Genomic DNA, 14,952 nt, shown 5'->3' on the forward strand with positions numbered 1-14,952 from the left:
ATGACTGTTTCATTTTGCCAATTTAACCAGTTCCACTGGCAATCAAGCTCTGTAGGCAGTGATTACACAAGCATTGCTAGCCCTCGTTTCCCGTCAATTATCTTCACTCACACCACTGCAACTTTTGTTACCCGGTGGGAATTACTGCCATCAGCCACAGCGTACCTATCCTGTCAGTACATCCCTGAAGACATATCAATGTACTTTTGCTCCTGTGTACGCACAGTGATCATCCGCAAGCATGAATGAATGAATTTGTCTCTCTAAAAACACCAAAAGATGTGCAACTTTGTTTCCTGGTGTAGGAACTGTCTGGGTTGCAGAGATCCAAGTCTCCTCTTTCACTACATCTTGAAATCTTCTGACAGACCAACTTTTTGTTCCACATTTGTACAGCTTCTCACACAGTGGGGTGCCACTGCATGATTTATATTCACGTTACAACTTCCTGCCTGCAAGTGAAAAACCTCCCTAATCCCTGCATTGTCACTTATAAGATAGAAACTAATTTCATCCTAAATTAAGGAATAACTCCTCTGCTTACTGAGAAAGCACCTATTTAAACATTGCATATACAGACATAAATACATTCCCCATTGCTGGTTATAAAGATGTAGAGTGGAGATGAAGTGGAGTGTGTTTAAAAGATATTTACAGGAAGTACACTGGTGAATAAAGTACAGTAATGTTTGGTTCTACAGGGTCACAAAGGGGAGAGTTGAAGAAGGACTGAATAGTGGGCGGGAAGCGTATGTCTCAAAAGAGGTCAAATAAGTGAATACAGAGGAAGAAAAAGCAGATTTGTCTGTTCAAATAATAGATGTTTATATTATGGCATATTTAACTTCATTTGCTTGAAAATAAAAAATAAATAAATAAAAAAATACAGGATTCCCCCAAAGCTATCCCTCCTAATTCATTTTGTTGGTCTACAACTTCAGGGGTGGCTGTTGGTGGTATGGCTGTAGAGATTAAATCTTCCCACCAAGATTCCATTACATGTTGTTCCTATGTGACAAATGGCAACACAGAGGCAGTCTGACAAAATGGCATCTGACATGGAAGTGCATATGAAGCAAAGGTATGTCACTGAATTCCTCCATGCAGAAAAAAATTGCATTCATTGACATTCATCAATGCTAGCTGAACATTTATAGAGAAGACAAACAGTGAATGTGAACACACTGAGATGGTGTTGTTTCAGCAGTGGTGACAGTGGGTTATTTCTGCTTGTACATATTTTTACAAGCATAGCATACAGGCTCTCTTTCAATGTGTTGTGGCTGATAATCTGCGCTATCAACTAGTGTCCTTATCCTCTTTGTATCTGTTGTTGTTTCCATGGAAATAAATAGGAGGCAATACTTTCAGAGCAACCTATGTACTTAAAGAGTATACAGTACAGCTACTGTCACATCTGTCTGCCACAAACGTGGAATATGAGAAAGAAATGAATAAAGATAACAAAAAGGAAAAGACTACATGTTTCAATACAGCTGGTACAAGTGCCATTTAACATAGCCCATAGCACAGTAGCCTAAACTGGCTTTGCTGAGTGAGAAATTGATCTTTTCTACCCTCCTTTTCCCTTTAACAACTATCCAGTACATAAAATGGCTTTAAAATATTCTCAAACATTTAGGGTGAGCACTATAAAGCATGAAACAAGACAAAGAGCATGCAGCAACAAATGTCCTTGCTTAATAGTTTTGTCCACAGATCACTCTGCTGTGCACTTTCAGTTTAGGCTGTACTGCTAGGTAACTTTCAGTACTGATGTCAGTACCAAACTCTGCAATAGTATCTCCACACCTGAGAAAGACAACTGGCATCTTTTTCACTGAGAAAATGGTAAGACGCTGGAACAGGCTGCTCAGAAAGATTGTGGAGGCCCCATCCCTGGAGGTGTTCAAGGCCAGGTTGGATGGGGTCCTGGGCAATCTGATTTACTACTTGATCTAGCAGCTAGCAACATTGCCTGTAGTAGCACAGTTGGAGCCTGATGAACCTTGAAGTCCAACCCAAGCCATTGTATGATTCTATGTCTCTAATCTACAAAAAAACCCTCAGTGGCTCAGGAGGCAAAGCTCTACAGCCAGCCAGCTTAACTAAGAACTTTATAAAGACAAATCAAGTTACCTTCTGTCATCAAAGCAGTGGCAAAGCAGGAAAGCCTACCTTGTGAACATTCTCATTCTTCTATTAAACATGGGTGTGCAGAAGTGTGCATTATATTTGCATGAAAGAAAAATAAGGCACAGACAGGCCAACATTCAGGTCAGCTGACGTGTCATCCTCTGCTCTCTCTGCAGCTCTCATCCACAGCTACTTTCTCCAGCACCAGAATGGTGCTACTTGATTTTGATTTATCGCATGTGAATTATTATAATGAAATCACCAACTTGATTTAAGCCTCTGAGAAGGATACGGTTGGACTAACAAAAAATTGTTCTGCAAAACAAGCAATTATTGTTAGGTTCACTGGATATTGGCCTTAGCAATCCAACTGATTATAGAAAGTTAATGATTTAAAAAGCAATGAAGAAATAAGATATTAAATCCTTTAAATTTGCATGAAAGGCTCCGAGAGGAATTTTATAGCGATTTTCACTGCATATTTTATTAGATATGTGATATTTTATTCATGGGTAAAGCAAATATAACAATTAGGAATAATTAGCATTTCAGCACAGAGTGTTATCTAATAGGTTAAAATACACATATAATTCTTCATTTAAATTCTATGTCTTCACATTTTCCCCTTTCTGGTTCAGAACTGTTCCACTTAGTATAGCACTTACAGGGATATTACACAGCTCCTGGAAAAACAGAAGCGGAGAACTAGCATCTCTTGCCTTTGATATCTTATTTTCTTCTGCTTCTTGCATTTTTACTCAGCTTCCTTTTCTATTTCCTCCTGAGCATAGCTTGTCATATAAACCCAGCATAACTTTCAGGAAACTTTTCCCTTTCATCTATTTTTCCGCCCTACTTCCACGTCATTTCAAAACTAATCTATGCAATGGGAACCTACTTTATTCTAACCCTGCATATCTAAATGGGATATCCATCAGTTTACAAAAAAAAAAAAAACAAAAAAAAAAACACACAAAAAAACAACAACAACAAAAAAAACTGACCAAAAGAATACAGTATTCATTTCCGCACCAAGTATTCCACTGTAAGTTGAATAATGTCTAAAAACACTCTGGAAATAAGAAAATACTATTTTATCCTTTCTCGTTAAGCAAGTATCAGTTTTTATTGTCCTTTTTTCTTTTCTTTTCTTTTTTTTTAATGCAACACTTAGAGCTCATAGAATATGCTTTCCTTGAGCTGATGTAATTACCCAGATCAAAGCAGGAACAAGACTCTCCAGCTGAAGTACACTGCAGTACAATACAGAATACCAAACATTGCCTTTGCTGAATTAAGTATATTATCACTGGAACCAGGATGTAAATTTTGAACCTTGCAGAATTACACCACACAATTGAAAGCCCTCTCCTTTGCCAAGTTTCACAACTGCCATCCAAATGCCAGTACATTTCATCTGCTAACCTTCAATTCGGTCACTGTCCTCCGTGTTAAACAGATCAGTAATAACTCTCCAAATCACATAAACCATTATTAATTATAGTGGCTGTAAGCACAAGATAATCTCTCCCCTGCTCCTCCATCTCTCACATAATCATTTGGTAAACAATAACCAGAAAACAAAGCCCAGTACCTATAATGAAGAATAAAAGAGGATACAGTCCTTCTGACACTCACGGGAAGATATTGATGGACATATAACACAAGAAAGACACCCTTTTCTCACTCATCTTTCCACTAGTTAATTCTATCATAGTCTTTATGTTTAAATTACTACTTCTATGTCAAGTACACATCAATAAAAATCTGCATCTGAGAGAACAGCTCTTTCTCTTCTCTGTGCTGCTTCAAATGAGTAAGCCAGCCAGGACCTGGGCTCTGGAGGTTTCATCCATGCCTTCATTACCTGGTGTTGAGGATGGTTTAAGTAGTGCCACACTTAGCACACATTTAGCACATACTCAGTACCAAGTATCACATTCCTCTGTGTCCTCTATTGCACCTTCTCTAATGGTCTACTGGCAGTGAAAGAGCATTTTGCTTTGTCCAAGGAAATAAGTTTTGGGGCAGAAACTAGGCTTTATACAAGAAGACAGAGTCCAGAGCTTCATATAAACATTTTCCACACCTTTAGAAGAAGGCCAGTTCCAGGCCAACCTCATCACTTACCAGGAAAGTGGTACCAAATGATTATCATTCACAGTATAGGAAGACAGAATAATATCACAAAAGGAAATGGATAGCACTTGTACCCCAGAAGCCCAGCAGGAAGCTAGCTGCTAGACAGCAGGCAGCCTAGGGTACAAAATGCACCAGAGAAACTTCAGATTGCATGCCCAGTTTCCAGCTGTTACAATAGGATTGCTGGCCAACTGTGTGTCATGCTTTAGTGCTGAGCTGTGATTTCCATGCTCACTTCTTGGCATTCATAGGCAGCACAAATAAATGAGGATATGTAGGGTTGTCAGAGATGGTTGTCAGCATAAGGAAAGGCATGATGTGACTATAGCATCTATGGGTTGGAGAGGTGCAGAGCTGCCCAGGCTTCAGCAGTGATAGTAAGTATGCATTTGAAATCAAAATTTTCTTTCAATTTCACCAGTGTGGATAATTTTTATTTTTTTTTTTTAAATTTTTTTCTCCTGGATTTCAAGTTATTTAAAAACAAAAGAAGAAGGAGAAAAAATGAAGGTGACATCTGAGTTTATAGATGCAGATAGATATCCTAATTTGCCTGACCAGCATGCTACCTGAAGTCAATATTCCATGTAACAGGCTATCGTGTCTCATAACATATTTTTACAGACATTATTTCAAATTTGTATTATTTTCTGATATTTGCTCAAAATACAGACCATTCTATAAATATTGCTTCCTCTTCCTATTGATCATTTGAGTTCAAACAGCAACAGCAGTTGCCCACATCCAATAAGTTCTTTGAACATTGAAGGCATGAAACACAAAGTATGTTTGGAGGGTAGGCAGATAACGAGAGCTGCACGTAATTCAGTTAACTAGGAAAATTAATTAGAAATTGATAGCCCTATAGAACTACTCCTTTGTACAAATCATTTTTAAAACCATTGCTAGCCTGCTGAAATAAGATCAAGCAATGGAGCAGCAGTGACAAAGAGTAAAAATAGAAACCTCAAAAGGCAAAAGCCTCCAATAAATTTCAGCAAAAAACAGACTGTCACGGCAGATTATAGATAGCTATATATCAAATGGAAGAAAATGATGTAAGTTCAAGTCTATATCTAGGGAGTAACCTAATGGCTTACAAAAGTCATCTCCTGCCAATACCACTTGCTTTACAGGGCCTGGGAGTGGAAAAGAACCATACTTAATGCCTTTGTTCATTAAGTTAAATGAACCTTAGTTGGTAGGTTTATGTAGTCACAGTCTTAAAAGATTTTTCTCCAGTGTGTTTTTTCAAAGATGGCACTGTGAGAATAAAGGCTCTGTGCATCCATAAGTAGTCATCTGAAAGCACACAGCAGCAGCAGCCGCAGTGATTGCTATGTCAAGCATTTGTTAGGGAGTCACTTGAAATTGGATGGCTGGGTTTTTTTTGTGTATTTTTTTTTTTTTTCTTTCTCTTTCCTCTCTGTCTTTATATAAGGACAAAGAAGTTGAAATAATGGTAAGAGTTATTTAAGAACATGAAAGGGAGCCGCCTGCCATAGTCAGCAATCCACGGGATCAGTTTAAAATCTTCTGAAGTGACAAAACAACTCACCTGGAACTTGACAGACTCTGGATCAGGCCCTGATGATCACTAAGGAACACTCTAGAAAGCAGTGACACCTAATGGTAAACAGGCCTTTGGAGGACAGCTAGCCATAGTCCAAAGCATGGAAAATTATCCCTCTCTAGCAGAGTAGCTGGCACTAAAACACATTCCAGGGACTGAAGTACTAGTGGAAATTTAAGCTCTGGGTGAGAGATTAAGAAAGTGCATATAGATAGAAACACTGAGTGTGTCACAGAATAGAGCTGCTAAGAAACTCTACTAGCTGCTAAGCCACAGCACACTGTACTTAGGGTATTTGGCTGTAGGTAAATGTAAAGTAAGCAAGTAACCTTGGTACATTCTACAGAAGGAAAAATAAAGATAGGAAAGCTCATCTGTAGGTACTGCAGGCACTACAGGCACCTACAGATTTGGGATTTATTTTTTCAGTAAATCCATTTTACTTGCCCATCCTGAGTTTTACAAAAAATATGCAAGAATGATATACACCACACATCTTCTAACAAGGCTTTACCAACAGCAGATCAAATTAAATTCCTAATACTAGTGCAAAGAACAAAACAAGCCAAGTACACTGTACTACAACAGCTAATAAGACAAAACGTGGATATGAATACCACCAGACAAAACAACTACCTTTCTCTTACAAATACACTGTTGTTTATATTTTTCTATTGCAGTGTCACTACTACCTCAATAAGTAATAAGCCCCATGGTGCAAGTGCCCTGGTATTTCTGTCTGTATTACAGAAGAACTTAAGAGCATGAAACAGCTCAGGACTCAGCAATGCCCAGAGTGTGCCTAGCACAAGGAATGTTGCTCTTCTGACCCACTAACTCTACAAGCTGAAGGGAAGGGAAGAGCAGACCTAATTTTTTCCCTTGAGAAAAAAGTGCATGTAATGCATATATATAGAGAGAGAGAGATGAAATGCTATGTAAATACGTATACTAACATATAATATTATATTAAAAATGTATATATTTGATCTTAACATTGGAAATGAAAAAGCTAAGGATAGTACATAGGTGAGTGCCCGCTGCTGAAGCCTCTGATGAATGTAAAGAAACAACTTGCAATAATCAGGGCATCCAAACTACTGTTGGGCAGTGCTGTATTGAATTAATCTTTAAAAACACTTTAGTGCATGTTTCCAGCAAAAATTTTTGCACCTGCAGTATGTAACCACTGCCTTAGGTGATTTTGCTGCATCTAATACACATGTTAGCGTATATGTTACTGTATACACAGTAGGTGAGCCATATGCACATACAAATACATTACAACATACATATGCCAAGGAAAAAAAAAAAAAAAAAATGAGAAAGAGTACAAAGTACAAAATATAAAAGCACAAGACCATCAACTGTAGAAAACACAAAGCAGACACAAATTGTGTAGTTGACAAGGAAAGCCACCTAATCCCTGCTTAATTAAAGTAGGGTTCTAAACTCCTGTTTAGGGAGTGAGGAGAGTGGGACGACTGATGTATGAAGAAAATACCAGGCAGCGTGGCTAATCTCAAAGACTTTGGAGCTTTCCAGCTACATAAATCAGAGCGAGTTTTTGAATAGCCTCATAAAACACAAAATCATTGCCATTCCACTCACGACTGTCACATTCTTCCTACAGCATACAGATCATTAGGAAACTTCTAAGCAATCAAGTAATGTGGGGCTGATGAAATTACTCAATCAATGCATGGGCTGAGGGAAGTAACACAAGACAGAATCGCACAGCTCTGACATGGTAACCCTGCCTCTTTCCTTTACACACAGAGGTGAGGAAAATTGCAGCGGATTCAATTCATTTCAACGTTTTCACAACGGTGCTCAGTGTGGTCGTTCTGAACTGCCAGCTCCTATTTATAACAGCAGGGCAGCAGAAACATACAGACGAGCAGCCCTACCCACATCCAAATTATGATACAGAAAAATGCTTGTTGTTAAGTGTGCACATTTACACACACACAGACCTGCTCTAAATGATCAAAAGCGGCAGCTTATCATCATTTAGTGGACAGGAATGTGAGAGAGCATATCTCATAGGTGAGTACCAGGCACCATTCTCCTCCCACTGCCATCACCAATTCTTTAATCCCTGCCCACTAATTCCAACACTTTCTGTCATTGTCTCAGGAGCAGCTGAGTTGTTGCATACTTTGATACAGCAAACATTCCTTTCCTGTTAACACACCAAAGGACACACAGGCAGCCAAGAAGAGTTACTATGCTGCACTGAAAAAGTACCATCAGTGCCACCAGAGAAATGATATGCACAGGAAGCGTGGTATCTCTTATGATTGCACCCCCCTCCCAAACATAGAAAAACATTTTCCAATTGCATTTACTAATACTGTAGAATTAGGGAAAGATGCCACTTTTGCATTGCTTGTTGCCTTAAGGCATCAGTACTGCCTCTGGTAGTATTTCTTTTCTCCTGAACTGAGCATTTTGTTTTCTTCCTTGGCTTTATGAGTCCCTCTGTGAGTAATTTCTTCACGGAGTCCTCTGCTGCTCCTTTTCATAACTCATTTAGATAAATGCAGTTCATTATTTATCTCTAAATATTTTATACTTAAGTTCACTCAGCGCAAGTGGAAGACAACAGAAGGGGTCAGAACACTCAGGTCACTCAACACAGGATACTGTACAAGTTGGAGTGTTTGGATGTCTGCTCACTTACTGTTGGCACAGTTCTACATTCAGGTCATTTCTTTGCAATATATTCATTTTAATAGATTTAAAGCTCTGTGCAACCCATATCAATTTGCCATTTTCATGGCAACATAAACTAGTCTATAAAAGGAGCTAATCCCCTTGTCAACCGTACTAATTGTCTCTCAAGACAAATTAATTGTGTGAGAAGCAACTACTTGGGTATTTATTTTTTTCCAGCAAGGATTTACTGCGCTGATGCATCTAACCACTAATTGCATTATTAAAAAAAAAAAAAAACAACAAAAAAGAAAACCCACAAGCCGTAAAGTGTGTTGCATTCTCAGTATATAACAAGCGAAACAAACCAAAATGCCATTAACGTGAATAGAGAAAAGCTGTCGCCTCCCCCGTTGCTGCTGCAGAGCCCAGCGCTCCCTCAGCCAGGGATCGGGGCAGGAAATTGCAGAGAAACTCCCGATCTTGTTACTCAGCCAAGATTTGCCCCCAAATTCTAAAATGTGACCACTTTGTCGCAAGCTCCCAAGTATGTAACTGTAAAGCAGATCGTTTCCTAGTGTCGCTTTGACAGTTTACAGCTGGGAGAAGGAAATATTTAAAAGAAGTCCTTCTCCCTTTAAAAGGAGGGCTCCTAGCGCTGCTTCCCCTCTGTGATATTCACCGCTCCAGCCGCACTCAGCAAAGAGGACTGACCCCTATAAAGTTGCGGCACCTCAGGGAAGCAGCCGCACGAGAGCTTGGGCATGGGAAAGAGGGAGGGGTCGGAACAGAAACCGGCGTCCTACAGAAAGCTCCGGCCGGCCGGGCCGTACAAACGCTGTTCCCACAGAGCCCCACTGGCAGACATGTTTACGAAGCCGCCCCCGGCAGCGGGCAGGCACCGCCCAGGGGACCCCCCCGAGGCCCCAGATGCCCCTTCCTCGGGGCAGTGCTGCCACCGCCGCCCCCGCCAGTCCGCGCTCTGGCACCGCCTGCGTGCAGAGCCTGCAGATGGGCGAGCGGCCGCGGGGCGGGGGCAGCGCCCGCCGCTCCCCGGACCGGCGCGGGGGTGGGGGGGGGAGCGGCCCGCTGCGGGCATCCTCTGCCGCTCGGAAGAGGGCCGCACGTTCCCCGAGGCAGTGCCAACGGCAGGGACACACTCCCGGATAGCAGCGGCGGGTGAAGCCCTCTGCCCCCCTCCCTAGCTGAAGGTGCGGGCGGAGCCGTGCATCACGATCACCCCGCCGCCAGCCGTCCCCCCCCCCCCCCCCCCTCTCCCGCATCGGGGGAGCCGGGCATCCTTCCCGGCGCGGCCGCGGGAGGCGCCCGGGGTGTCGGAGAGGGGGAGTTGGGGCAGGAGCCCCCCCCTCCGCCCGCTCCTGCGGCCGGCCGCCCGCGGAGGGGAAGCACTCACGTTGCCAAACCACCTGTTCCGCCGAGGGAGAGGAGGGCGGGGGGGCTTCACTTCGCCGCCGTGCTATTGGGTTTGGGGGGAGGGGGGGAATCTAAGGTTCGCCCACGGCCCGGGGCAGAAGGGCGGAATGGTTAGGGGCCGGCGGGAGCGAGGAAGTGTCCCCGAGCCTCGGACCCCAGAGCGGTAGCCGCGCGGAACCTCAAGGTCTAAAACACGCACGTACCCCGCCGGAAAGAAAGCTTCCCTCACAGCGCTAGGGGGAAAGGAGGACGCCCGAGATCCTTGCGGGAAGCAATTACGGGAGTGGAGCGAACAACACACAGCCAGCGAGAGAGGGATGAAAGAGAGCGGGGGCTGCGGGGAGGGGGAAGCCTGCCAACAGAGAGGAGGTTGCAAAGGAGAGCTGAAAAAGTGTCCAGCGGCACCGGCAGACGCAGCAACCCCTTACCGATATGAATGATTGAATCTGCAATCGCCGCTTTCCAGGTTCGAGTCCAACAGACGGACACAACCAGGATGAGGGAGAAAACTTCCATCTCCGGCGGAGCTCCAGGCTTTGTAAGGACGTCTCTCTCGGCGAAACGATGGCACCGCGGAGGATGGCGCGGCGCAGGAAGCCCAAGAGTTTGAGGTGCCGGAGGAGCGCGTAAATCCCGCTGGCAAGCGCACGGCTGCGGCTGGGCGAGGGGCGAGCGTGGGGCTCCGGGCGCCTCTCCCCTCGTCGAGAGCCCGCGTCACTTCAGAGGACTCCTGGGCAGCAGAGTTGCTGGGAGAGCCGGCAGCAAATCCATCGAGCCCGGGCGCCGCCGCGGGCAGCAGCCGCCTCTGCCGGTCAGACCATCCCCATCCTTCCGCCGGGTCCAGGGAGCCGCTCGGTCCCGGCTGCTGCACGGCAACTTCCAACCCACACCGCGCAGACACGCAGACACACACGAGCACACGCGCACGCACGCACTCAAACACACACGCGCGAACGAACCCTCTCGGCCGGAGGAGCCCCGGGAGCCCGCAGCAAAGAGCTCGCCTTCAGGGAGGGAGGAGGAGTGGGGAAGCGGGAGGGCAGGCGATCCCGTTGCCGGCAGCCAGATTCCTGCAGGAAAAGCCCCCCCGGAGGCCAAAAAACAAAGTGAACTTCAAGGTAATGCGGATAGTAATGCAGAGGTCTCCCCCCACCCTCGGCTTAAAAATCGCTTCCCACAACTGGAGGAAAACAAACAAACAAACAAAAACCAAAAAAAAAAGAAAAAAAAGGTAAAAAACAGATAAATTTGCAAATGAAGCCCAGCGTGCAGTCTCTGTCGCGCGAGGTAGTGGTTGGACAGGGCAGGAGCGATAGGAGGAGTGCCCAAAGCACGGCAGAAGAAAGCAATGATGGTCTGCAGGTTGCTTTCGGAGCTCCCTTTGCTGGTGGGATGCAGAGAGAGCTGGCGGCTTCGGCACCAGCCAGCACGTTGCCTAGAAATGGATCACCTAGGAGAAGGAGAGAGAGCGAGAGATAAGTGCTATCAGCCAGAGAGGGAGAAACAGAGAGAGCGAGCGAGCGCGCTTCTCTCTAATAACCACCTCCTCCCCCTATCTGCAATACAAGGGAGAAACAAAATAGAGCTCTCATCTCCCTTGAAATCTTCAACTGGGACTGAGGAAGAGACATAGACAGGAGTGCACGCAGCCTAAAAATACATTGGAGGGAGTTGGGGGGGGAGGGTGGGGAAAAAAAAATAAAAAAATAAAAAAATCTTTTTGAAGTGTTATGCTCAGCTTAAAAAAAAAAAAAAAAAAAAAAAAAAAAAAAAAAAAAAAAGAAGAAGAAAAGAAAAACCCATCCCATATATTTAACCTTGTAACTCCACCACAGGTATCAAGTTCAAAGCTGGATGGGCACTTCTGCTTCTCGGTCTTCGACAACTGAGTCAGGGACACTGCTTGAAGGGGAAAGGGAGAAAAAAAAAAATAGGGACACCTGTCCTCAAGGGGAAAATGAAGACCTAAATATCTATTAATATGATTTTAATTATCTGCGTTCTTGATGGAATTGTCACTATTCTTTAAAGGAATGAATTTAGGTTCCCCCCCCCTTTTCTCTCTTTAGATATTGGAGAAACTTCTATGGGAAAACATTCACAGTGCACTTTTTATGCTCAGGGTTCTATGAATTCATTAACCAATTAATCCTCAGATTTTGCCTGTAGTTAAATACACATTCCTGTAGATTGAGAATTGCACAGACAGGTTAATAATATAAGTTCTAATAAACTAGTCCAAATCCCAACCTTATGTCTCATTATACTTTTCCTTTGACCTTGTTACATCTAGTGCTACTAGAGACAGGATATAGAAGTCAGAGAATTGTTCTGAACTCATACATATGACTTGATAGTCTTGTAAATAAAGGTAGATCATCTCTCTATAAACAACCCCTTCTGAAGGCATTTCCTTAGATATAAGATTTCATTCAACTGAGTTAATTGTATGACTTGCATATTTGTGTATAACTGACCTATCCTTCCTTTCAGTCATGGAACTACTTAGTGAGCACAACTGTATACCTACTAAATTTAAGGATTTAGCTCAAGAGGAAGGAGTAAGATGCACTAAGTCAGTGTAAGGAGCAGGGTAGAGAGACATGAACCTGTTAGAGTGTATCCAGAGGAGGGTAACAGAAATGATCCAAAGGTTGGAACATGTCCCCTAAGGGAACAGGCTGAGAGCTGGGCCTTTTCAGCCTGGAGAAGGACTCAGGATGACCTGATAATGGTCTTTCAATATGTAAATGTGGCATATAAGAAAGAAGAGAGACTTTAGCAGGGTCTGGTGTGATAGGACAAGGGGAAATGGTTTCAAACTAGAAGAGAGAGGGATTTAGACTGGATATGAGGAAAAAGGTTCTTCTTTTTTTTTAATAATAAGGGTAGTAAGTCGCTGGAATAAATTGCCCAGAGAGGTAGTAGAAAGCCTGTCCATGGAAACACTCAAGATCAGGTAGGAAAGGGCTCTGAGCAACCTGATAGAGCTGAAAGTGTTCCTGTTCATTGTGGGAGAGTTGGACTAGATGACCTATAAAGGTCCCTTCCAACTCAAACAATTCAAAGATTCTATGACTGCTCAATAACCAAATCTGTAAGTAAACTGCCAGCAGTAATGTTTACTTTTACAACCACACTGGCAGTTGGGTATTTCCCTTAAAAATGGTTAACACACAAAACCAGATCCTGAGCACAAGGCACGCATCACATTTTCACTGACTAGAATGGGCCGTGTCTCTTCTTAAAAAAAAAAAAAAAACTTTAAGAGACAAAAGAAAGAGATACAGAAGAGAACAAAAGATAGCGAGCAAGAGTCCTTCACATGATGCCCTTGTTCACATCCTCTATGCAAGTCACCGTTATCAACGGGAGTAAATTGTACAAAAAGTTCACAGAAATCACAGAATCACAGAAATTTTCAGGTTGGAAAAGACCTAGAAGATCATCTAGTCCAACCATTACTAATACTTCCCAGCTAAACCATATTCCTCAATGCAACATCCAAATGTTTCTTGAACACTCCCATGGTCGGTGACTCTACCACCTCCCTGGGCAGTGCATTCCAATGCCTGACTACCCTTTCTGAGAAGAAATACTTCCTAATGTCCAGCCTGAACCTCCCCTGTCGCAGCTTGAAACCATTCCCTCTAGTTCTATCACTGTCTACACGAGAGAAGAGGCCAACCCCCAGCTCACCACAACCTCCCTTCAGGAAGTTATAGAGAGCTATAAGGTCTCCCCTGAGCCTCCTCTTCTCCAGGCTGAACAATCCCAGTTCCCTCAGCTGCTCCTCATAAGGCCTGTGCTCCAGACCCCTCACCAGCTTTGTAGCTGTGAGTTGTGAGTTTTTGTTTAGTTTTTCATAAATGATAGTTTATGCACAATATCAGTGAGTGTAATGGGCGTTAATTTTACAAGTAATAAATTCTGGTTCATCTGAAAAACTTTTGGAGCTGCTTGAGTCATTATTACCTCTCCACAAAAGAACAGAGTTCACAAGAAATGTTAATTTGCTTCTTTGGGGGGCATGTTGGAGCAGTACTCTTTAATAAGGTACAATGCAGAGCAGACGGAGTAGGAAATGTAATGAAAACCTTTGGAAAACTGAAACTTTCTAATCCTCAGTTTAGATAATACTAAGAATTTTGAGGCCTTATCTAGAAGCCAGCTATCCTTAAAGACTATTTAAAGCATCCAGCAAATGTACCCTCAATTGGCCACACTAAATGGAAATTTTCACTTAAGACTGCGGACATACTTAACAGGACAGAAGGCACAGCCAAGAGTTTGTAGTTCACAAATACCCTCTATCTAATAAAAATGCTTTTTGAGTGTAGTTCTGAATAATAATTTCAGTATCAAGGAACACTGCCTGAAAGCCTGAAAAGAACGAGACTGAAGTAAAATTAAAACATAAATTTGAGTAAATTCACTTTAAATAATGAACACATTATTGACATAATATGCATCCCCCACACAGATAAAATCATTTGTACTTCCTACCTTTCATTCTCTTCAATTCTTATTCATTAAAACCACAAACTGGTGTCATCTATACAAAGAAAGTGAAAAATCTTGTGCTACATAATTCGTTCAAGGTATTAAAAAAGAAAATTGAAAAAGGATAATGGTCTCTTCTAATCAATATATGCTAAGCACTTACAGAAAGTTGAAATCAGGAAAAAAAAAAAAAAAATCCAGAACAGAATTTACTGATCCTGTGGAAAGATTATTCTAAAAAAGACTCTATTAATCAGACCTGAGCCAATGCAAACCTCTAATAAGTTATGAGCACATTTCCTGGGACTTCAGGCATGCTGCCCTAAGCTCTCTGGACACTTAAATTCCACATTTTTTAGCCATGCTCCTCTTCCTTCACTACAATTTCCCTCCCCAAATGCCCTCAGTTATGTCAGCATCACTTCAGCTCCACCATTAGAAGCCACAGAGAAGGATTACTGAAGACCAATCAGTGTTTTTAACAACAGGGAATAGTCTTCTTCCTA

The 14,952-nt window shown here is 42.8% G+C and overlaps 1 protein-coding gene across 7 annotated transcripts in view; it reads right to left on the reverse strand.

Moving 5' to 3' along the window:
* GRID2 (glutamate ionotropic receptor delta type subunit 2) overlaps positions 1–11,600 on the reverse strand; it is a 651,664-nt gene extending 640,064 nt beyond the window's left edge. For 6 of the 7 annotated variants that reach the window (XR_011903406.1, XR_011903404.1, XR_011903405.1 and 3 more), the window contains exon 1: positions 10,372–11,600. Coding sequence is in view for 3 of the 7 variants with exons in the window: in XM_072334995.1 (XP_072191096.1) it covers positions 10,372–10,459 (88 nt within the window). In the remaining 4 variants the exon portion in view is untranslated. Of the gene's footprint in view, positions 1–10,146 lie in introns of all 7 variants that reach the window. The other variant, XM_072334994.1, reaches the window with a different exon arrangement.
* Positions 11,601–14,952: the final 3,352 nt, after the last annotated feature.

This window comes from Excalfactoria chinensis, chromosome 4 (assembly GCF_039878825.1).
Source record: "Excalfactoria chinensis isolate bCotChi1 chromosome 4, bCotChi1.hap2, whole genome shotgun sequence".
Taxonomy (NCBI): Eukaryota; Metazoa; Chordata; class Aves; order Galliformes; family Phasianidae; genus Excalfactoria; species Excalfactoria chinensis.